Source organism: Micropterus dolomieu, linkage group LG05, assembly GCF_021292245.1.
Source record: "Micropterus dolomieu isolate WLL.071019.BEF.003 ecotype Adirondacks linkage group LG05, ASM2129224v1, whole genome shotgun sequence".
NCBI classification, from domain to species: Eukaryota; Metazoa; Chordata; class Actinopteri; order Centrarchiformes; family Centrarchidae; genus Micropterus; species Micropterus dolomieu.
This window is the reverse complement of record NC_060154.1, coordinates 25,316,544-25,341,624: the sequence shown is the minus strand read 5'-3', so window position 1 is coordinate 25,341,624 and position 25,081 is coordinate 25,316,544. Positions and strand designations below refer to the sequence as shown.

The 25,081-nt window shown below is 41.5% G+C and overlaps 3 protein-coding genes across 8 annotated transcripts in view; 1 reads left to right on the top strand and 2 right to left on the bottom strand.

The window, feature by feature from the left end:
- The window catches only part of scfd2 (sec1 family domain containing 2), a 128,204-nt gene extending 115,493 nt beyond the window's left edge, over positions 1-12,711 (bottom strand). The window contains exons 1-3 of the mRNA XM_046050249.1: positions 11,564-12,711; positions 11,261-11,429; positions 688-815 (exon numbers count right to left, since the gene is read on the bottom strand). Coding sequence (XP_045906205.1) covers positions 688-815; positions 11,261-11,429; positions 11,564-12,377 — 1,111 coding nt within the window. The 5' untranslated portion in view covers positions 12,378-12,711. The remainder of the gene's footprint in view (positions 1-687; positions 816-11,260; positions 11,430-11,563) is intronic.
- Positions 1-25,081, bottom strand: part of LOC123971410 (cytoplasmic FMR1-interacting protein 1 homolog) — a 1,205,200-nt gene that overhangs the window by 1,076,618 nt on the left and 103,501 nt on the right. The window lies entirely within an intron of this gene.
- fip1l1a (FIP1 like 1a (S. cerevisiae)) overlaps positions 12,560-25,081 on the top strand; it is a 27,761-nt gene continuing 15,239 nt past the window's right edge. The window contains exons 1-9 of one of the 6 annotated variants that reach the window (XM_046050278.1): positions 12,560-12,966; positions 13,188-13,251; positions 15,154-15,212; positions 15,742-15,840; positions 15,987-16,102; positions 16,262-16,347; positions 19,470-19,569; positions 19,666-19,765; positions 24,292-24,346. In XM_046050278.1, the coding sequence (XP_045906234.1) occupies positions 12,897-12,966; positions 13,188-13,251; positions 15,154-15,212; positions 15,742-15,840; positions 15,987-16,102; positions 16,262-16,347; positions 19,470-19,569; positions 19,666-19,765; positions 24,292-24,346 (749 nt within the window). In that variant the 5' untranslated portion in view covers positions 12,560-12,896. Of the gene's footprint in view, positions 12,967-13,187; positions 13,252-13,623; positions 13,700-14,795; positions 14,842-15,153; positions 15,213-15,698; positions 15,841-15,986; positions 16,103-16,261; positions 16,348-19,469; positions 19,570-19,665; positions 19,766-24,291; positions 24,347-25,081 lie in introns of those variants that run through there. The other 5 variants (XM_046050274.1, XM_046050273.1, XM_046050276.1 and 2 more) reach the window with 5 other exon arrangements.

Below are 25,081 nucleotides of genomic sequence, written 5' to 3'. Positions count from 1 at the left end.
ATAGGAGCTGAGGGACCACATTGCCCCTCCCATCCCTCTTTCTGCCAGATGCAAACCTGCATATTAGGCGCGCGCGTGCGTGTGTGTGTGTGGTACATCCCTTACCTATGTGAGTCAGAAGGTAGCATAGAGGTGAAAGTGTGTGAGAGCACTGTATACTTGTGCATGTAATGACTTTATTTTTACGTGCCTACACATATTTTTATCCCTCACTTCAGCCCCCTTTGCTTCATTAACAAACAACAAAAAGTTTTCAAAAGCAGCGTATGCGTGAGGCAGCGTGTGTGTGCATTTTTAGATACAGTCTATGGTGTGTGTGTGTGTGTGTGTGTGTGTGTGTGTGTGTGTGTGTGTGTGTGTGTGTGTGTGTGTGTGTGTGTGTGTGTGTGTGTGTGTGTGTGTGCGTGCGTGCGTGCGTGTCATAGAGCCAACATGTGGATCAGATTTCCTCTGAGGCCACATGGGCAAATACAAGGCAAAGCAGAAAAGTTGGATCTCAGTAGGAGGCGCTATGGTTCTCTTCCAAAACACTACAAAACTTCACACACACTTATATTTTTATAATAATTTTTTTTTTTTTTTTTACTCATGATGCTTTTACTTGGGTTCATTTTTATTTTCTGTGAATTTTATTGAATGAGAAACAAGATGTGTACTTGGTACCATCTGTGGCATTCTGCTTCTTACCCATGCTCATCTTGATTGGCAGCTTCTCCTTGCTGGCTGTTTCCACTAGATGCCGACGGACCTCCATCACCCCCTCTTTATGTTTATTGGTCAGCATGGCCTCCCATAGTGACTGTGCTGCAGGTGACCTGGTAGGTAAAACAATCAAACAGGTCATGTATATCAATAACAACAACAAAGTGTGGTAGAGGGTGTACACGGTGAATTTCAGCACTAACAAGATGAGCAACTGTTGCTGTCCCTGCTGTTTGTTCAGAGCGTGCAGGACTCGGAGTATAAACACAAAAGGATAACGTGGATGTGATTGAGTGCTCGTTCCAGTGATAGAGAGCCTGCTGGTCGGGGAGTGACGACTCCCCTATGGGACCCCTCACAGGAAAAAGCGGAAATTAGCATAAGGAGCATCAGGATTGTTCTCCATCCACCTTAAAAGGCTGTACGCCAACATTCCTCTGGACTAATCAGTGCTGTTCCTACATCAGTGGCGAAGCCTAGAGTCTGGAGACCAGTGTTCCTCTTGATACCATCTCAGTCCCTCGTCATTTAATCTGCTAGGTTATGAAACACACTGATCCACATCTCTAATGGGAGACTGAGGACAAGGCATGTGTGTAAGACTACTACCATCTGCTATGAGCAGTGCAAACAGCTTCCAGTGCTTCCACGAAAGAATTAAAGAGGGTCACTGAAAAGCATCGTCAATAGCTTCACAGAGTGACACTGTTTCTTATAAAACGGCTCGGTATATCTTATATCTGAATCTCCACGGGTGTCCTCTCACACTTTGCTCAACAGCCTCTATCTCTGTCCGTAGCGTTACGCGTCCGTCAGCTAGACTGACAAGCGGACATGATATTCTCCGTACTCTCAGGAGTGAGCAGAAAGATAGAAAGAGACAAAGATAGAAAAGGGGCTAAGGACAGAGAAAATGAAGGCAGAAGAAAGATCGTTGACAAATGCACCGTTTTTCTTTTCTTTGGAGACTTTTTTCTTCTCTCGCCTTTTCTCCTTTCTAACTGCTGCCATGTGTTTAATATCAGATGTAATCTGTTCCAGACCGTGGGCTGGGGCTAGATGGGGAGGAGAGGGGCTCACACTGGGACGCCCGCCATCTCACACTAGAACCAGACAGAAAGACCGGCAAATACGACTCAGGACAAGAATACAAAATACAAAATACAAACAAGAAAATAAATAAAGTATTTCATGACAATTTCTTTGTTTGCTTAAGTTGTGATTGAGACATGAATACGAAGTAGTGCATTGCAGCTATTGGTCAAGAGCTATGACACGGGGCCATTTCTGGAAAACACTTCTCGTAAGCTTTCAGAAAAACACCTCCCAGGATCTTCATGAATTATCAGAACTGCTACGATTACGCAAAGCGCAGAGTCCCACATACTTGTCATGGTTGAAATACCAATAGTGTGACTTGACCAGGCCATATGTGAGCAGCCATGTGTGCGTTTGTGTGTACATATGCATCTGTATATGTTTGCACACAACCCTGTGCATCCTTGTGTGTGTTCTTGGATGACGGAGGGCCTCGGTAGGGTGTGGATGAAATATGGTTCTAATTTGGCTCTTTGCCCACCCAGCGCCACCCCCTCCCCCGGCGGCCTACTCCCCCAATACCTTCCCTGGGCCATTTGGTCAGGCGAAGGTGGGGGTATGAGCTGGGCTGAGGGGTGAGGTTTATACTAGCAGGGTGTGACACAGGCTCCATAACCAGCCAGGAACCTTGTTGAGTAACTACTCTACTATGGAAGCAGGCTGGGGGGGCTGAAAATGTGGGCGCGTGTCATTGGCCATCTGCAAGCGTTAACTGTTGTGTGGCTCTGTTGAAAAGGCAGCTCAGATACAGACTGAAGGGGGCACTCTTGCACTTGACTTGTGCACACCCTGGTGAACGTCCTCTCTGGCTTGCTTGAAAAGGCTGAGTGGGTGTGTTTTGAGAGTGTGGGCGTTTGTGCCCAAACCAAATTCCACGAGATATGTAATGAGTGTTGTACCATTAAAAAGGCAGTTAACCATCAAATAATTTAACTTAAAGAAAGATGTGGGGGTCGCGTGAAAGAACAAACACGTATGTACCCACTTAAAGTAATGAAATCCCTCTGACCGTGTCCAAGTCATTAATGACTGTGGGGGTGAGGAGGGGGATAGTATTCCTGGAAGTGTATGATGCAGCAGAAAAGAATGAGTAACTGTTCTGACTCAGGATTTCTTAAATTTATTCCCCATCCAGTGGCCCCCTGATCATTTGATCGAACACGCATGTGTACGCACACATTTCAGTGTTTATTGTGTCTCCCACTCATACACGAGCAAGAGTGTACCTCAAAATTTAATCATCATGCACATGATTCAGTGGTGAGTCACACTATATACATACGATTGATGAAGCCTCCTGGATGACTGAGGTCAGTTTACACAAATTACAAAAAGCACATTGTCCTACTTACCTCTAGTAGAGTCTAGCTTTATTATATTATTTGACCATTTTTTGAGATATGCATCTCTGAGATTTCTGCTGCCACTGCAACACAAAAGAGGCGAACGGGAATTTTGTTTGTGGTGCTAAAAGCCTTGAAGAACAACATTTAAAAATTCATGAGCGACACCTCTTTCCAGAAAGTATCCCATCACTCTGTATAATCCACTTAAAGATGCTGTCAATAGCTTTCATGGGGAAAAGAAAGACACTCCAGGGAAAATTGCCATGTCCAAGAAGTTTATGGAAGTAGCCAGACTTGTTTTATGGTTTCTGTAAAGGCACATTTCTTTTATTTGTGAATGTTCTGAGCACCCCAAATTAAATTTAATTGAAGTCAATTAAATTGCAGTGAAATCACAGACAAAAATATTTTAAATTTATGCAAATAAAAATCAAAACTATCTGGATGGCTTGATACCCCTAGAGGTAAGTGAGAAAATGTAAAACAGCAAATCCAGTTGCCTTTAACTTAGTAGTTCTACACAGCCTGTCACTTAATAAGATAAGAATCTTCATACTACAATGGCTGATAAATATTCGACGCTACTTCCTAGTGTTTGTCAGCATCTGTGCAACAAGTCAAATCCACAAACGACAGCACTCTCCTCCAGTGCATGTTAATGTAACTATCCCTATTGATCAAGAGCATCAAAACTTTGCACTCAGCAGATTGCAAAACCAAACTACCAGAAACCGGACCATCTATTTCTCAGTGCAGTTGATTCAGATGAGCCGTGTACTTTCCAACAGGTCAACATGTAACAGAGCCAGCCAAATACAATTGTGCAACGTCAGCCTCAATCCTCAGTGAGTTAATTTATGGAGTGTTTTTAATGGGGCAAAACACACTCTCGGTTTCCTGTAAACATCCCCGTGTACATGAGTGCATGATAGAGAGAGAGAGAGGGACCAAAACCAGACCTGGCCTTGAGTGTCTGTGTGTCCTGGCAAGAGGGACAAATGACCCAGCGGATTTATGGGAAAGAAAAATAGGGAGAGGAGTTCCGCAGGAAGCGAGGAGAGGAGGGGAAAAACACACAAAAAAATTAAACACACCAATGCAGAAGCTCTCATTGATGAGTTTCATTCAGTGTTGACTCGATATACAGTACAAAATGTAGTGCACAAAGAATGGTAAAATGTGGGAGAAGGTAAGAAATGAAAGGATGTACGGGAAAGAGGCGGGAGTCTCTTCCTCCTCTCTTGTGCCTTGGCTAGTTTACCATTTCAAATGAATGCCAGCAGTAGGGGTTCTTTGAAGAAGTAGGGCTGGAGGATGTAAAGTGCCATCTTTGGGGGTGTTTTATCATTTTACTGAGGAAATGCACGCACACTCTTTCCCAAACTAAAAAGTGTGTTCTGGAGTGAAAATCAAATGACAGAGTAGAAGACGGCGTACAAGACTGAAGAGGTTTTGTTATCTCCGTCTTGATGGGAACACGGAGTACAAGTTGTTCAGGTGAAAGTAATCTACTTGATTGATGTACTGTGGGCTTCAGGATGAGATACCTTCCACACTGGAGGGGGGAAAAAGAATTAAGCAGCGGAAGAAACAGAGACACATCATCTGAAATGGACCGGGGGAGATGTCAGCTGACTAAATCCTAAGATATGGCTTCTACAGAGAACTACCAAAATCGACAGATATGCACTCTCTTTTGCTCACAACTGAAGTTCTCATTGACCTTTAGGGTAGTCTTGATAAAATCAGTGTGATGAATTTTTAGATGAAAGCAACCAAACTGTGTTGCTCTTGCACAGACGCATATGGCTCAGAGGGAGATCTCTCTTCTTCAAAGTGGACGGGAAGGCTTCAAAAGTATTCAATTGTGATTATTCAAAGTTAGATCTGTATCCATCATGAAAACCACTAGCACAGATGGGTTCTCACAGGCATGGCAAGTGCAGAGCTACGATTTCCATCAAGCACAAAGTTTTATTCTACAGAAAATAATTAAGTTTTTATCAAGATACAATGTAAGGAAAGTGATGTTTGGCCAGAATCAATATCCTTAGTTCCACCGTTTAACAGTGCCTGTGTCCCTGTTCAAACAAGCCTAATCCTCAAAACATACTCAATAGGCAGGTCCGTATGGGAACTACTGCTATACTGTAAGTAATGATGCAGTAGAGTTTATGTTTAGCCTATAAATCACTTGAAAGACTTAACTTCAAGTATATGTAAGTAAGTATAGAATAGCAAAACAATCCCTACCCTAGAAAGAACCACAATAGAATGCATGTGGCCACTTTTCATTCCCATTCTTTATTCTTGGTGGGTAAAAACAGGGTTAGCTGTCCTCAGCTGTCTGTCATTTGGTCTCTCTTCTCCACACTCTACTATCTCTACTTTTTATTTGCTACTTTTCCCATACAGCCTGAACTCTGAAGTGTACATGGCTTTTTTATCCATGCTCATATTTCCCAGCTGGGACAGAAATAGGTTTTTTCCCTCCTTCCTGGTGGTACACATGCAGGACCTACTGGGCAGATCTGCTGGGAGATGGCAGCCTCGCAGTGTTTTCTTCGTGGCAGGGTGTGGTCAGTTACTCTGCCTGGCTCAAGCTCAGCAGCTCCTGGGGCAGGCCCATAGCACCTTGGCCACCCGTACTCGGGTTCTGCCCACATGCACACTCTTCCACCACAGGATAAAGGTTGAAGGCGGCCAGATGACGGGGGTGCAGGGTTCAGTGTGTGACTGAGGGAAACTTGGTGCCCTCTGCCAACAGGGGTTCATATGTCTCAGGATCACAAGGGCTGTGCCGCCAAGCACAGCAAATTACACAGACTGAGCTGGAAGGTACCTGACCACAAACACACATACACAGGCACACCAAACAACACTTACACTGCCACTTTCACTCAACATCCTTCCATATACAACAAACTGTGCATCCTGGCACCATTTAATGGCTGAAAAGGAATGCCATGATATAGTGGAATAACAAAAAAAACAGCACTTGCAAAGTATATGTGTGTGTGTGTGTGTGTGTGTGTGTGTGTGTGTGTGTGTGTATATAAACCCACAGAAAGTATACTTTCTCTTTGGCATGATTACTAGAACCACAGAGTGAAAGTCAGGTTGCAGGATAAGGAAAATTCACACCAGGTTATAAAAGGCAATACGACAGTAATTGCAAAGTAAGTGTGGGGTCTTGCTAGGAGAGCTAGAATCAACAACCACCCACAGAATGTTTGAGACACAGTAATCTATAAAAATATCCTGGAATTACTGAGGGAAATATCACAAAAAAGGTCCAAATTAGATCCGCACCTAATATTTAAAGGCTCAAGCTCATCTACACACCAAAACCAATCAAAACACACTGTGGTTGGAGCTAAAAATAGCTGAACAAATCATAGGTGTATAAACATACAATAGGAGGGAACTTATTATATAGACAATCAAACCACAGAGAGTTAGTAGGGTCTGGTGCCTTGCACAGTTCTCATCATGCAAAGAAAATCTGCTTTAGAAATGTGTGCTTTTGTAGAATTAGGAGAGATTAAGGCTTAAGAGAAGTATACCTCAAAAAACCTGCATTTGCAGAGCCGTGTCTTGAAGATATTAAAGTGATTGACATAAACTCTGCCTGTGGAGAGCTGCGCACTTGAAGGCAGTTAAATAAAGTGGGAACTCTAGCCTCCTTTCTTGCTGTGCCTCGCCAGCACTTCAATCTCCCAAACATCTGCGATAAAGCTCAACTGGGCCATCTGCTCAGAGATAGCACAGGCAATAACACTCCTGCTGATCCCGCTGGCCTTGATCAGACACATACTCCATACAAACACATCCCCTGCCGCATCACTTATTACTTTCAGTTATGCGTCCTCGACTGTGTGTTTGTGTCTGAGCACCTGCTAGAACTTCTATCTGAATCGGTCATCTTCATGTTGTGAAATAAGGTATTTGGTTGAGACACATGGTTGGTTATCAAACATCTTACACTTCTACACACTACAGGGTAAGCTTGTTGCGGCAGCATTGTCATCGAGCATATGATATGAAACATTTAATCCATCTACAGACACTACTCAGCAGGGTTTGTGCAACTGAGATATTCAGAACTACAGTGACATGAGACATTCTATTGTGGGTGTATTGTAGGTATCTGCTTGATGTGCCCCAGACTTGAGCCGTGCATCTGAGGGTCGGTGCAACCTGCCCCATGCCGTGCTCACATTATCTGCTACAGTACACACTGTCTAAACAGCACTGACTAGAAAGATCTAAGACTGGTTCCATTACAACAGAACCTCCCACCTAGCTTGGATCGTATAAGCCTGTTCATGAACGTGGTCAGACATACTGCATGACAGCTCCAGGCAGCCACAAAACTCTTCTTCTCAGTCAAAGCCTTTTCCTCCTGCAACCACATGAAGGGGAAAAGCGGGAGTGGAACACATGATGTAGGACTAATCCCTGCCATGTACAACAGCCTCACCGCAGGCGCCTAACACGTGCATCAGCACAGCCAAGGCTAGAGGCAAGCTTCACTGAACCACTGGCACCAAATATTGGTCATATGCCACTCAGCTCACTCAGTGGGGGGTGGCTCTGGCTGGTGCGTGAGTGTTTGGGCATGTGTGTGTTTGGCCAGGTGGGAAAACTATGTAAACATGTATATTGTGGTTGTGTCACAGGTAGGGATGGGTTTCAACAGGCAGTTCCTTTTTGGATCTGGTTTAAGTTGGTAAAACAACCCAGATTTGTTGATCTCTGGTTTACATATGATACTGAGTGAAATAACAATCCATACTGTTCTAACAAAGATGCCATTCATTCTCCACCAAACTAACTACCATAGAAGATTTGATAAGCGATGTCAAAGGATTCAGATTTGACAATTTGGAACTGGATTCAGAATAGACGAAGTGCACATACAGAGACAGAGGTAATTTACTCCAACTTACCTAACCTGCATGTCTTGGAAATTTGGGAGGAAACCGGAGCACCCAGAGGAATAATAATAATTAGTCAATTAGCTGACGCTTTTATCCAAAGCGACTTGCAATTGCTTTATATGTAAGAAGCGGACACTTCTGGAGCAACTAGGGGTTAAGTGTCTTGCTCAGGGACACATTGGTAGATGTGTTGCAGTGGGAATCGAACCCAGGTCTCCCAAACAAAAGGCATGTGTCTTATCCACTCCTCCATCGCCAAACCGGAGAAAAATACACCGAGGAACTGGAAGAACATGCAAACCCCACAAACAAAGGCCACATCAGGGCAGCAGGTTCTAAGCTCAAACGGCTCTTTCTGAAATGCTACTAAAGTGCTTTTGCAGTACCAAAGGAACAGCCGTCTGTCAAGTCACTTGACACTGCGACACCACAATAGACGAGCAGTGGGTTCTTTTGTGCTCTTCTGATAGGAAACGCAGTTCTTTGTGAGTATGCACTTTTAAAAAAACGATGCGTAATTCTGACTCTAATTATTCCTGGAGTACAGAGTAAGTGAACAACTAACATTATGAATGTGTGGAAAAGATTTTTACTTGTGAAAATGTTTTGTAGCTGTGTGGAAATGTTTGAATGTGTATCTGAATATCTGAAAAACCTAAGGCTTACCGGTAATTGAGGATTGATTCTACAGGTACAAAACAAACCTACAGTTACAAGTAGTTTTGTCCCACATTTGACGCATTCTACTGAATAACCAATGGGGATGCTCTGATCATCCAATCAGGAATATCAGTTCACCATCCAATCCACAGTTTCGGGGGGGGGGGGGGGGGGGGGGGGGGTTTCGTAGTCTGTCAATGGGTTACTTCACTAAACATTGCAGTAAAGGCTGAAGCGAAAAATATATTTCAATCCACGTGGTCGTGTAAAAGCAATAAAAGTTTTGGATCAACATAAATTAAGCAAGGAAATCTCTCTCTCTCTCTCTCTCTCTCTCTGGATTTACATAGTTGAATCAGAATCGTGAAGTCCTGCCTATAGTCGAATCATGTGTTTTTGTGCACGGCGATTGTGAGCCAAAGGGAAGGAGGGGGGAATAACCATAGACTATGACGTTGGTTTGTGGACTGTGACGTTGGTTTGTGGACTGCCGTTTTGAAGCCTAGAGTCTGGCCAATAGGTCGCCGCCATGTTGAGTTTTTGCAACCAGGAAGTGACAAGACGGCTAGCTTCGCTAGGTGAATCTGTAATTCACATTAGCTGTCATTTTAACAGGGATGATAATTTTGTCTAGTGAACAACAGTCTTAAAACTAAATGTACTCACCAGAGAAAGTGAACAACAACTCATAAGCTTTTTCAATGGTGCTGGTTAATTTACACAGTGCCGTAGGGCTGGGCGATATGGCCAAAAACGTTATCACAATAAGAACATTTCATATCATTCGATATCGATAATTATCAGGGTAAATGTCAAATCATTATTTCTTTCAAGTTTAAAAGCTGATTTTTGCTCCTGAGTGAAAATTGAAGAAACCAGATGGTTAATTATGTGGTTCAACTTTTCTTGATGGTCACAATGAGACAAACACTTGATGCTAAACAGCGGATCACTGAAAATCCAACATTCAAAACTATTATGATAAAAAAAATTTTCAACAAATATGTCAGTGCCCTTTCCTCAACAAAATTATTATTCTAATAGAAAAATTAAGGGCTAATTTGTTCATGATTCAAATAAGTTGAATCAAATATTTATTGACGATATACTGAACATTTATTATATTGTTATTGAGGAAAATTATATTTCAGTAATTATCATTATTGTTTCATTGCCCAGCCCTACAGTGTCGTGGGTACGAGTTGGCTATAGCCTGATTGACAGGTCGCCATGGTAACGACTTGTCAATCATAGATAATCCCGCCCTGAAACATTCTCTGCTTTGTGGTCTATTTTAAAATAAATGGAACCATTAAATGAGCATCATTTTGTATTAAAGAAGGCTTTGAAACTACCAATTGAGACCATAAACTCATCAGGAAAGTGTTTACTGAGGTAATCATAGGGTCATTTTGCCATTATTTCTAATGGAGCCAGACTTATTTTTGCAACCAGAAGGGTCATCCCCTGCTGGCCGTTCAATAGAATGCAGGTTTCTGGGACTTGCGCGTTCGCCTCAGATTGCTGATTGGAAGCTTCCCGCTTGCGAATAACACACGGTAGCTCTGCTTTAATCTTGAGAAGCTGCAGTCTCTATTCATTCAACTTCAATTAAATTCAAATGAGCTTTATTGGCATGAATGTGTAACAACAATATTGCCAAAGCATCATACAAACTACATAAGAACAATCATCCCCATACATTTCATTAAACAAGTAATGAAATGTAAACTAATTAAAGCATCTGTGTTTAAAAAATAAAAATCTATTAAAAATTTAAATTAAATAAAACAGTAAGTGTGTGTGTCTCTTCACTTATTGTTGACCCTTTTCTCCCTCTCTCTCGCCTGCCATTCACCAGACTTGTGCAGAGTTTTGCCTGCATTCCGTGCTACCGACAACTGCATACACGTCGCGGTTCCTCGCGGGTCTATTTCAAGTAGCCGGCTTTTTAAAAACGATAAAATATTCTTTGCGTGGTTCATCAATGGTGATAAATTATCAAAATAGATGCCGACTAATCAATGAATCAATGCGGCTCTGGTACAGTGATGAAAATCACACATGCCATAAGTTTCAGACGGGAACAAAATGTGATCAGTGAATGTGAAATTAAAAATAAAAAACACAAATGGGGGCTTACGTTTGTAACACACAAGCTCCTTAAAAAATTACCTTAAATGTTGCCCTTTGAACATTTGTTAGATGTCATATTGGGTCTTACAGTGAGCTGAACTGCCAGAACTCAAATGCAACACATGCATATCCAAAATATCTGAAACATAAACAATTAGTTGACATAGCTAGATGTAGGTACAGCACGATGCACCAAAATGCATCTTTTTTTCTGTTCTTTAATACACTTATTCACCTCCTTGATTGCCTTCCTTGTTTAATGGGTCATGTTTAAAAGTCAAGGAGGTGATAATAACATGTGATTACGCCAATTAACAAGAAATTTTATTTCTATGAATGAATTATGGTCAAAACTAATATCAGAGATGCACTCACTGGGTCTGTGCCAGACAGCCGGGGGGCAGGGTGGTCTGGGAGAGAGGGGTTCGCTGCAGACTTGTGAGCTCCAGCATGTCTACCTGTACGTCTGTCACATGACCAGGTAAAGGCTCGAGCACAGTCAGAATCTTCTCCACCAGGTTGTCCCCATGGTGACCAACAGCTCCTGAGAATGAAGAAACAGTTCATTTCAACTGACCAAATATCTACTGAGTACATAGTAACACTCACAAAGAATATCAGACTGATCATGACTGATGATTTGATGCCATATGGTCCAAAAAAGGAGGGAGATTTCACCTGTAAGGTCCATTGTTCGGTCCACAAAAATGAGGGATGCTTTATTAGGGGCTGTCTTCCTTCGGTTTTTTGCTTGAAGGTGATTGGCCAGTTCCCCTGCTATAATGCGGCTCATGGGACCCACAGCAAAACTCTCTTCCCTTGTGCCTGTAGCTTCAAACAATGAATTTAATGCCGAAGCCAAGGATTTGATTGCAAGCTGCAGTTCAATGGGGAGAGAGTGCATGTCTATGTCGCCCAGGCTTCCGAATTTCTTCTTCTCTGGTCGTTTTGCATTTATTGACTTCAGATCAGGTGAGAGCAGGGGAAACAGGTGAGCAAACATGGGTGTGAGGAGTAGCTGCTGTGATACAGGGGCGAACACCACCGGGACATGCATGACTTCAGCCGTGTAGTTCATGTTTCCCATCCACTCGCACAGCTTTTCTTCAAACTGCTCAAACACAGGGGTCCCTTCTATTTCTGCCGTGACATGGTTGGCGAGCAGGTGCACTGAGTGAGCAACGGTGGTGAAAACAACACAATACTGGAAGTGACTGAGGGATATGATGTTTTTAATGATGTCGACCGTCCTGCCTTTCAGCAAAGTGCTCACCACAAATACGGCTTTCGGTTCATTCACAACACAGGCTTCGCAGCTTGAAAACCCCTTTAAATTTATGGCTCCAGCCTCCAATAATAGGGCAGCACCTCCGCTCCAGTGGAGAGCCTCTGCACACTTGTCATCCATAAAAACAACAGCTCTCTTTACCTTCGACAGCACCTTCTCCCACATCCGGAGCGGAAAGTGCGTAAAATCCTCCGTCGTCAGCATTTTTCCACTTTTTAGTGTTAGCTAAATGCAACGAAATTTAAAGACACATCAGTCAAATGTCAGCTAAAGTAGCTCCAACAAAACAAACACGCCGAGTCTCTTGAAGGTGACGTGGCAAACACGCGTCGCAGCATAAAAACGTCACGCAAGCTTCGTTTCTATGGCAATAAGCAGCATCCAGAGAACAACTGGAAGGTGAAGCGCTGGTGAAGTTATTACAGAGTAACCGATGTATTTGCGGAATTTAATTTTATTACCTAGTCTCTAGAATTCACTGCCATTACTAGCAATGATATGTAAAAGGCTGATTTAAGCTAAGCCAGATAAGCTAATTGCGGTTGGTTAACCCAGCGCGAGACAGTTTTTGACCAATGACAAGGCTGTGTTCACGCGACATTAACTGTCACTTTAATTGTCTCCATAGCAACGCCTTGAACTGTCAATTGACGCAAATAGGATACTACCAAATAATTTTTCTTCTGGTGTGTATTTGTTTATAACTACCTTTTCTATATTAAAATGTCTTCACCTGAGTCGGACTCCGAAGTTGTAACTTTAGAAGATGAAGACGAGGAAAAGATGTATGAATGTAAGTTTAAACAGACCAACCGCTGTATGTTAATGTAAATTAGCTATTAACTATGTGCTCTCTTTCTTTTGATTAACATATTAATTATAGATATTTAGGGAAAATCTTAGCTGAAAAACGTTGAAGTAGCCACAGGCATCCCAACTATACTGAACACTGAATTAGGCCGTTCACGTTGTCATTGACTGAAGTTTAACTCTGTTTGTGTGTGTGTGTTTCAGTGATTTATAACATGAACACCACAGATAACAAGGAGGAAAAAGACAAGGATCAAATACCATCCAGGCATGTACACTGTCATACTTAGGCATATGGTCCCACTGTGTTTGTTACCATGAAAAACCTTTCACTCAATACCTGTCTCACATTGGACTGAGGCTTGAGAAGTTCAAAACACACAGGTTAAACAGTATATTAGTGACAGTGAGCAGTGAACAAATACAGAGTGAACTGGGTTGACATGCTCATTTCCAGTTAGAACCAACTGTATTACAGCAATGAAGCATTCAGATATAATACACTTTTCACAGTACAATAATAACAGTAATCATTGTGTAGATGCACAATTCGTGGGTGAAGGCACCCTGTGTGCTGCATAAATTGTGCAGCCAGTCATGTGGAACCTTAGGAGTATTTTATGCTCCTTAAAACTCCCAGGTGGGCAGTGTTTGTTTGTGAGCTGGGAAATGTGGATGTAAGCAATCACACAACAGGAGCACTGACGATGTCTGAGGTATGCATTCTCCAGCCTCCTTGCCCCAGTAAATGTAGCAGAACCTGCCAATTACAGTAAGACAGTCTAACATACATCAAAGCTTTGACAATAGTCCTGTTTTGTTCGTGTGTGCCCGAGTTTAGTCTTTTTTGAATTGAATGAAATTGAAACAGTTCTAAACTGATGGCCAGAGTGACCTACCTTAGAAATCTCATCAATACAGTTGTTGATAATTGTATTTGAATAAATAGTTATTTTGGTTTACATTATAATGTACAAAGAATGACAATTTGTATGAATATGCAATTTACAGAAATCTTATACTTGCACCAATCCATTTTACACAAAATAACTCGCACAATTAACAACTGAAAAAGGAATTGGCAGAAGCTAAAGGCTTCTTTTTGCCTATCCTATACACTAGAATGCAGAATAACAACAATACGAAAGAAAGAAACTAAAGAAGAAACTATAAAAAAAGAAAATTCAAGAAATGTCACAATAATTGTAATCCTTAATTATTTTGCATTTTAAGGCTTTTTTGAAACTCCACAGAACTACACAATTTCCACTCATCACCAAATCTATTCCATAATTTAACTCCCCAAACTGAAACACATCTGTATTTTATATTAGTCCTCACTTTACATGTTTCAAATATGCACAATCCTTTTAAGTTATAATTTCCTTCTCTTAATTTAACATTCTTGAATACAAACAGGAAAGCTGTTAAGCTAAGATTCAATTTTCACATGATTAGCCTTTTCCAACGTAGCATAAGCCATCTCTTTCCACATGGCTTAATTGTGTTTGCCTTTGGACCATGCAGTAACATTTATAATAACATAATATCATTCTCTAAAGAATCTGTGAAAGTGGGCACTTAGCCTGTGATTGGTTTTGACACAAGCAGGCTGAGTGAAGCACTCAGCTAAAAATAGCTACACTTATTGTAGAATTATACCTCCAGTTAGTGTGGATTTTTATTATTTACTATGTACATTATTTAGTATTTTTGTCACAGCACCTGGCTGCCAAATATACTTGTGCGTTTTGACATGCAAATGGAAATTATAATTTTTTTATGTGTTTCTTTTGTTTAATGGGGTGAAAGCTATCCAAGATGAGGCACACAGCAACAATGACATGCAGCTGAAAGTGTAACTCTTTACTATCTATCTTCTGACAAAATAAAATAGAATCTTTCAGACTTTTATTGTGTTTGTTTGCCTGTTGGGCATAATATTAATGTGGATTATTTGTCAGGGACCCACTTCTGTCAAAATGTAGCTTTGACATATTTTCATTGTTTTTCTGTGTGTGTAAAATATTAGTCTTGTATGTGGTGGTGTCATCTGAAATTAGGTTATCAGCGTTCAACCCAGACAGCAGTATTTCTCAGTGGTCAAGTTAATGTCATGATGATGGAGATAACCGTGTTGATAATGTGCGTGCCTCTTGCTTTCATGCAGCTCTGGACACACACCTGTGTGTCTGAAAATGTATTCTGAAAGGAGGACACATACAGTTGGTAAGTAGGTGCTCAGGTGAATCTTTTGGAGATAGCTTGGAAAACAAGACGTGACATAATACAACATGAACACAAATACATAAAGGTATTTATATTTCTTTTTTAATTCATGAAACAAATAAATTATATTCATGCATTCAGCCTCCAAAAATGCACACTTCATGCCTTTTCCTATTGTTAAAAAAGACAAGAAACATACTTTACCTACTTTATAATACATTCTTATTGCAATATAGATGTTTCATGAAATAGCAAGTTAACTGTTCAGACGACCCAGAGAATGTTTGACCTTAAAACGTGGGCTTTTGTTCATCTTCATCGTTAGTTGACCTATTCACTGAATGTATTAGCTTCATTACTGCACATCAGCTCAGTTTAATGATGTATTTATGCTAAAAAAAATGCCCCATGGCCTTTATTTAAAATGAATAAATGATAATCTTCTACATTAACGTCCTTGGCAAATATGCCTGTCACGATTGTCAGGTGTCTGTTTCAGAAACCTTGAATCCAGTCAAATGTTTTACAGCTGGTAATACAAAGGGACTAGATATGGAGGCAATCGATAATATTCAGGGAATCCCAGAACTGAAGGTGAATGCAGAGGAAAAGCCGTGGAGGAAAGCTGGTAAGAAGTAGTCTTTAAGCCTGTAGACGTATGCAATTCTGTCCCTGAGGTTCTCTCTATGCGAACTCATTCAGTGCAACTGTGTGATTCATTTATCATATGCAGACTTGTTTTTCATTCATTATGCTGATGTGTTTTGCTTTTAGGTGCTGACCTCTCAGATTACTTTAACTATGGTTTTGATGAAGAAAGCTGGAGCGCCTACTGTAAGAAACAGTCGAAAGTCCGCGCAGCTAATAGAAAACTATGCACTAAAATCATGGTAAGACAAGAAATTACTGATGTGATTTCATCACCAGTCTTCTTTTTTGAAAGCATGAATCACAACAGATACTACTGCTCTTTGTTCAGTTTGAACTAGAAGTGAATAATGAGTAGATCACAGAGCTGCAGAGGATTGTGAAATTGTTATTCCATTCAGGTCCAGAAGGGGCACACTAGACATGAAGAAAAAGAGTCTTGTTCTACTTGTCATTCCTCAGGCAGCTCAACTATACTAGCTACCAGGTTGGTAACATGACTTCTACCTACTGCCGTTGTCTGTGTCCTCAGCGCTCCACCCCGTATCCCTTTTCTTGCTGTATCTGTGAACTCAGAGCCTGGAGAAGCTGGCAGCTGGTTGTTTCTGTTTTTTTTGACACAACAACTACCAGGCTGGTGCCATCTGTTTTCTGTGATCCTAAGATGGGCTCAGCATATTACGGTTGTATTGGCAAGGGATCCAAAAGTGTTGAGGTAAACAGAGACTTATGTTCATCTGTTATGGATGAAGTGAAATTTCATAGAAGGTATGAAGACATTCACAGAGTACTATGGGATTTGTCGAAATAATTACTTCCCACCACTTTGCATTCACAGTTGTGGAAAGTAAATAAGTTAATTTACTTAAGTACAAATTTGACACTTGACATACTCAACGCGAGTATTGTTGTACTCTATTACATTACAGAGGAAAAATTTTGTACTATTTACACTACTACATTTGTCAGCATCAGTAAATGATGTATCATTAGAGATTAGAATCTAGGTCTACGCTGACCAGCTGCAACATGAAAATACTGCTCAAAAGGAAACAATATACAGTCTGACACGGGCCATCCTGTTGTCTACTCTTTCTTTTGATATTTAAGAACATTTTGCTCCTAATACTTCTATTCTTCTTCTTAAGTAAAATATCTGAGTATTTCTACATTATTGTTTTGCAACTTTTACTAAATCTTAATGCTTCCTGAATTTGAATTAACGATGACGATGGATGTATGGATGGATCTTATGTGTATGACACAGAAGCCCTGCGATGGACTGGCGACCTGTCCAGGGTGTACCCTACCCCCCCGCGACCCTGTATGCAGGATAAGCAGTTGACGATGGGTGGGGTGGGTATGACACAGAAAAATAAGAACAAAATTAAACTTGTCTGAATTAAATGAGTCAGCTTTGTGTTGTCAAATTGCTGTGTTTGTGCTGTGCGCTCTGTCCTCTTCAAATGTGAAGCTTTTAAGGGGATGTTTTGAGCACGAGAGCTGGCTGAAGCCTGTGGGAGACAGGGCTGTTAGACTGGGACAGAGACGTTTTATAGAAGAGACACGCCACTCAATCACGTCCTCAACACAACTCTATGGGGAAAGTCCGTAACGGCAAAGATGGCGGTTATCCCGCCCCTCCCACTAGAAAGCCAATCGTGTGCTTTTAACAGCCAAAACAGAAAACATATTTCAGCCAATCGTGAGGATCCACTGACGTAAGGGTCTGTTTTACTTCGACTGCGCATGCATGATAGTAGTGACGCATGCATAGTAGAAGTATTTTGGGTCAAAATCAAAGATTTTACTGGTGATTCTATTCATGTAGTTTTTATGTCCCGGTGACCAGTAAAAGTGCGGTTCTGGCTCTCTCCCCATTCATTCAGATAGGAGCCTGGTCTTAGTCTGAAATAGCTGCCCGGAGGCATTGCCAAGAAGGCTGCCAAGTGGCATGATTTGCCTATAAGGACTTTGACTAGGCCTATGGTGCTTTACAGCCCAGTTACAGTCTCCCCTCATTTATGTATACACTCATGAGCAGCAGATGCGTGTCATGTTAGTAAACAGCATCCAGTCACCTTTGAGTGCTTTTATCTATACATAACAGCATCTTTTCCCTAACTCCCTCCCATTTAGATGAATAACAGTCAAGGATTCTGACTGGCAGAACTGGCCACTTAATTAATGTTTTGTCTCTTGATGATGTTCCACTCCTTTGGCAAGTTTGCCCCTCCAGCGAGGTTATTTGGATCTGAGCGCTGTGTGGCGTCATGCATCTGTCTGGACCAGAGACAAACCAGGAAGTGATACTGTAGTGTGTCAGAGAAAAATACACACACTTTATTATGCAGTGGATGATGTGTGCATTGAGGCTTTGATACAGCAGCCGTGTCATTCTCTGAGAGTCTAGAAATGTGATGCTTGCCTCTTGCTGTATTTGTTTATCTGTGTGTGATGTCCTACACTGGTGCAATATAGATGCCCTCTGGGATGGAAGTGAGACTTAGTCACAATGTTCCCCTGTTTTAAACTTTTGTGTATCAGAATGTGTGTGTTCATTTTCTACAAAACCATTCTGTTAAAACATTTATTTGGCGTATATTTCAAAGCTGAAGTGCGGAGAAGAGACATTAAAGAGCTCCAAGCACTTCCCTATTGAGTTGCCATTAGATGTAGTTGTTATTCCTCTTTCTGTATGTTTTTCTCTACTTGATTAAGTCCTAGTGACAGAAAGAGGTTAGTGTCACATCTGTGTGTGTGTGTGTGTGTGTTTGTTCGCATGCTCATTGGGGGTGGGGGAGGGGGGATTTAGGACTGTAAAGGGATGTTTTGTGAAGAAGGCGAGATGACCCAGATAAGGAGGTTTAATGCCTTAATGGACCTGCAAGGGGTTGTAGGGACATGGTGAGGGAGATTAGGACAAAGTAATGTGCTGTTTTTAAAAATCTTACATAAGTGCACATCAAAACCACATGTAGGCATTGTTTAAGGTGAATGTGAAAAATGACTTATCTTTAAAGGTGGGATCTGCAATTCTAATCCAATACACATTTTTCTGTCAAATTCAGTAAATATCTCCTCACAGTCCGCTAGCAGTCCATTCTGAGTATGTGCTGAAAAAAACATCTGGTGTGTGTGCACAAGCCTGGCTTTCTAAATGGGAAACAAAGTGTCTCGGACTGAGCCACACAACAGCTGCTCCAGCCATGATTTGTGTGTCAGGTAACGTTAAATTACTTGCCCACGGACATTCACCTTAATTGCTAGCTTGCAAAAATGTGCTGTTGTTGTGATGTTAGCTATAGTAGCAGGAGAGTTGTGAGTATCGCTGTCTGGAGATACTGTAGTGGTTCTGTGACCGTCTCATCCTCTCTGCATGTTAGCTTTGGAGCAGCAACTGTTTTCTAACCCACAACTTAGCCAACCTTAATTACATTACTTGCTGTGTTGCTGTCCGCTCATGAATCATGGTCAGGGTTTTGAATTTTCCAGAAACGCATACCCCACTTTTAAGATAGGCTAATCTGCCATTTATTGGTACCGTATCGAAATATTGCATGGATGTGTTGTAGCTGTAGACTGTTTATCATATGACCTGATCTACAGACAGTCAAGTGTTACAGCTGATGTGATTGGAGGACGACCTGGATCTAGCACACGAGTGGAAGGGCGCCAGTGTCTCAGTGATGAAGGAAACAATACTCAGGTAGTGTGTGTGTGTGTGTGTGTGTGTGCGTGCGTGCGCGCTTGTGTGTGCAAGTGAGAGACAAAGACACTATTAATTCCAGTGTTTATATTGCAGGTGGTTACTGAAATGTCCCCCGAGAAGAATAGAATTACTTCTTATCATCTTCCCCCTCCATCAACCATCAATTCTCTCTTTGCATTCACCCCTCCACCATGTAAGTCACCCCGCCACTGGGAAAAAGCATCATACTTATTTATATACATGCTCATTCACAATATCCCTTGACTTAATAAGCAAATATCTTTGCATATTACCTTTTCTCATCCAACCCTATGATTATAAACAGCTGAGTTGTCTTTAACCTTGGGGAGTAGATTTTAGTTGTATATGGAGATGTCAGGTGGAAAGGGCCCCATTAGAACCCCCTGTGGGCCACATCATGCATCATGCAGCTGCACAAATGACTAATGGCAATCTGACCGTGTGTGTGTTTGTGAAGCTGCAACACATGTCATAATAAATAATTCTGTGGAGTTGAAGGACAGAGGTGAATGTGTGTGTTCATTGTTATCTGTGTGTGTGTGTGTGTGTGTGTGTGTGTGTGAAAACGCGTGCGTGTGAAGATATTGTATGTATACATGTCTTCCTGCAATGGTGTTTGTAGTGCTATCCAGGTGCTGTCAGTCTTTAGACTTCCTCTTGGTCTTTGTAGTGAATCAGTTAGAAATCCAGGAAGGCTCCCTGGCCTAAGCACACAGTTGAGCACATGCCATATCTTCATCTTCAAAGGTTTGAAAATAGATGCTCTGGAGAAGATACCCCTTCTTACGCCTCACACACCATGAGCTCCATACTCCCTGGCGAACCCGTGCCAGAGCTGCTAATACAACCACAATCTCAAACATCCTGCTGACTGCAGCTTTGAACAGTCAACACTAGCTTTGAAGTGTATTTGCGTAGCTTTTATCTCGGCTACTCCCCTTTCTTTAAATTATAAACCCAGCCTCCTTTTGTGATGCAAATGTGTAACATGATAAAAATAGCCTCTGGTAAATAAAAAAAAGGTGCTGGGCCAGCAAATTGTGCCAGGAGAAATGTGCTGAACAGACCCACCGTGGGGAATAGGGCAGAGGTAAAGAAGAGGTTGAGTTTTTTTTCCTTTAATTTTTTGTTTGTTTTTTCATTCAGGTCACATTAGATGCCAAGTATGTTTGATAAGTGAAGATGGAGTGGAACTGTGTCATTGCAGGATTGCTCTTGTGTCATCTATCAGGGCAGCACAGTGCACAGCCAAGGTGAGGCTGTCTGCTGCTGCCGCAGCTAATGCTTCCTACAGCCGGTTAGTGGGTCACTACAGTCAGTGTAGCAACACTGCTTGTATCCGAGTGTCCTTCCATTGTGGCACTGGTAAATTAACTGATGATCATAACTGAGCAGATGTGCATTACTTTCTGAATTGACCATACCATTACCAGATGCCCTCAGATCAAGGTTATTGATGAGAAATTACTGACCTCTATAGCTCTTATCATTGAAGGGATCATTTGAATCAAAGTGAGGAAGCGATATGTTATGTTAAAGTACCATAGACTATAATACCAATAAGATTTTGAAGACAATTAAAAAAAAACCCAATTGTTTTTTAAGTTCTTGGCTTTATAATTATTTCTAAGAAATTAAAAGTGTGACAGTTTTTGATCAATTACATCAAAAGTCTGTACCCAGTATTGATTTAGAGATTTAGAGATGAGAAAGGCAGCTTTGTTTTTCAAGAAATGTTTCACCAGCCACTAATGACTGTGCTCTTTAATGACAAGAAACTGTCACTGCAAGAGGAATTGTGCACATCTGTCCATGCAGATTGCTGCGTCTGAGGGTGCAGGAGACAGTAGCCTTTACCCAAGCAAGGAAAACGCCGACCTCTGCTGTAGTGCAGAACGGCAGCATGTGGTTCGATGTGAAATATCAACTCCCATCTAAAACCTGCCAGCCTGTAGCTCTGTGAAACATTAGCATGAGAGAGAAAGCCACGCAATCACAATCGGCGGCAATTAGCCCTCAGCCATTAGCTCTCTCATATGCTGCCAAGCATGGAGCTCCAGCCCCCATCAAGCACTCACTTGAGATCCCCACAGGTAGAAACCATTACTCACTCACGCTAACATCGATGGCATGTGTGTGGACGAGCTGTTGTTTACTGTGAGAGCATATGTGTCTATTTGTGTGCAGTACGCACTACACAGCATTTCTTGAGCGTAATTACTATGGGAAGGAGATGTTTCAGTTTTAATAACTATTTAATACATACTTTTAGTATTTTCTACATAGTAATTGATTTTATAAACTATTGGTCTTGTCTCATGCAATCTCATTACATTCTTATCTCGGGTGTTTGTTTGCATGCAGCACACTCCATGTTCCTGATGGTTTGTTTTCTTGAAAGGAATTGCCTAAAGTCGTCCCTCAGCAATACACTTCGGGCCTTTCTTTCTCAGACTGTTGGATGTTTATGTGTGTATGCGTGTGTCTTCCCTTGGGTGTCCAGGTGTCTGAGATATCAAAGGCCTTGCTGGGTCTGTCTTCCATAGTGAGCAGTTCAGGCCCTCTCAACTCTGTGGGACTTGTATTTGAAAAGGAAGGAAGATGTTCTACATTTCACTTAAAAAGCAGTGGAGCCCTGCACTCCTTTTTTTCATATTCAAGCTTGAACTTCCAACTGCTCTTATTATTCTTCCTCCTGTTTCAACCATTTTTTGTGCGCTTCGTGTTGTTGAAAACTGCTCTGACCCACTCTCACGTAAGGGGTCTTTATGGAAGGAAGAAGGGGATGGTATCCAGATGTGAATGTGTGTTTTTGCCTTGGCTCTTCAAAGGAATCTGTAAATGTGTGTGTGTATGTGTGTGCACGCATCTGAATGTGTTCTCAGTGCAACCTATGTGTGTGAGTTAGAACTGATTGTGTTGCTTGGTCACGTAAAATTTAAGTAACAAGTGGGACCATTAACTGTGCACCCAAGCGTTTTGTTCTGTTTTATTGATGGAGGAAAAGGCAAGTAGGACTTGCCACATTTTGTTGCTCTGTCATTTTGAGGCTGATCTAGTTTCTCTACCTTAAAAGGATTAGCAGCACCATAAATTATTAGGTTATGTTGTTGGTGATGGGGGATGTTTTTAAATTCGTGGCCTGTGTTTTTGTTATTTGTTCCACTTATTAATCCTAACTCATTGATCTTCCCACACATAACGCGCCTTCCAAATATTTCCATAGATATCTTACTGAAATAGTCACTCTGGGTTGAATAAGATTCTCCTAACTTCTGGCTCTGTAGTGGCTTTTATCTGTTATGTCTCATATTAGGTTTGTTTTACTGAAATAGTTGTCATTCTGAAGTGCACGCACAGTAGTTTAGAAGTATTAGGTCCTAACAAAGTGAAAGGCAATTATTGAAACCTCAGTTAAACCTTTTGCGTTTAGGAGTATGCAACATATGTTCTAAATGTGTATGTAGGCCAGGTTGCTTCAGCAATTTTCTAGTAGTAGTAGTTTAAGCACACCGTATTAAGTAATACTAGCCATATGAAGGTAAATACCCCAGCTTTTAAACCCATTAAACCCTGTCTCTGTAGTACTGTGCCGACACCTTTTTTGCTTAAACTGTCTTCTGAATTCTTTCTCATTCAACTCATTTTCACAAAAGGCAGAAAATCAGTTAGCAAGCTTGACAACGGAGGGTGTTTCTCTATGGCTATTGCAGCAAATGTGGCCGTGGCTGGGTCCAAAATCCCCACTCATTCACTACTCCCTACTCCCTATCTACTGAGTTGTATGTAGAGGATTGTATAGTGAGCTCACCCGCAAAATGAAAACAACACTTTCGGACATTACTCTGATCTTTATCTCTGCGCTGTTAATTACATTGTTACTGTCAGACAATCGATTGATGGACCGTTTTTTCCCCCAGCGCAATGCATGATGGTATATACGGATTGGTTAGTGACCGTCGTTAGTGACACCACTTTTCAAAATGCATTCTGGGATACTTTGAGTGAACTGAATAGGGTATAATAATTCTCACTATACATTTGGACAGCACTACGAAATGTCAAGCTCACTATGTAGTCTGTCATATAGTAAGTAGTGGGTGATTTCATACACAGCCCAAGTGAAACATAAAGATAGCTAATAATACCAAAATGATGTTGTATGTTGTTGATGTGTGTCTACTCCCTTCCCACTCCAACAGTGGAGTTGGCAGTGAAAATGACTGCATAGCAGTGGGAATTGGACTTTCCAAATTGGGGAGAAAACCAGGGAATAAACATTGCAATGAGCCATGCATCGCATTTTTGTATTTTCATTGTAGTGCGACTGAATTTTAAAAGGGTGTTTACTCTGGCTTCTTGTCTCAGACAGTGCCCACCACAAACAACAGAGCTTGACCCTGCCAAGGCAGAGTAGAGAATCTGGCCATGTCTGTCACAACACTTTATCTGTCCAGTAACACTCCTCATGATAGTGGTTACATAGTAATTGAAGTAGTTATCTCAGTTTTGAAGGTTGTAGTCATCCATCCATCCATCGTCAACCGTTTATCCTGCATACAGGGTTGCGGGGGGGTTGTAGTCATGTTTTTTTAAATCACAAGATCATTTCATATAAAATCAAAGGTAAACCTGGTCACTGTCAGGAACTCACAGTGTTCAATAGTCATAGCCTTGTCTTCCTTATCTTCCTCGCAGCTTTCCTTTACCGACCAGGACCTCCTCCCGTCTCCCTGCTTGCTACTTTCGATAGGTGAGTCCATGAATTTGTCACTGTGTGTGTGTGTGAGTGTGCATGTGTGGTAACAGAGATCTGAGAGATCTGTATGTACTGGCTGCAGTGTAAGAGCAGGAGAAACCGCAGGTGGGATGGAAATGCACTGATCTCTATTCAGGGAGGTTTGACTCAGGTGTGGGCACAGGTAAGTAACAAATTCAGCACAAATGTAGGAAGAAAAGAAGAAAAACATTAGTCAGAGGCTGCGCTAGAGCTCATTAATAAAAAGTGCGTTAGTGCTGAAAATTTAAAACCAAATAATTGCTGTTGGAAGCAGTTTTCAAATTTCTGAGGCAGACCTAGTGGTGCTTATTTGACACACAAGTAACCTGACATTACTTTCAGACTTTTCAGTCTGAGCTGTACCAGTTTTATCACTGTACACTGTGTTCTGTTGCTTATCTAGCAGCTGGACCAATGGCCAAATAAGGTATAAAGCAAGACAGCCACCTTGTTTGTGTCTGTTTATCAGTATCTAAGGCATCCCCCACTCCCGTCTTCCGATCTATGTCACAACCTGTCTGCAAACTCCCACATTTCAGCTCTAATTTACACTACTTAGATCAGAAGTGGGCCATGTTGTACCCTAGGCTCTCCTGCATTTTCTAACAGGGCCATAAATGCAGCTCCACTCCACTTTTGTTTGCTTGTTTCCCTTGGATGTTGTCTGTATCCAGCCTGTCTCATTCCATCTCTCTGTCTGTCTCTTTA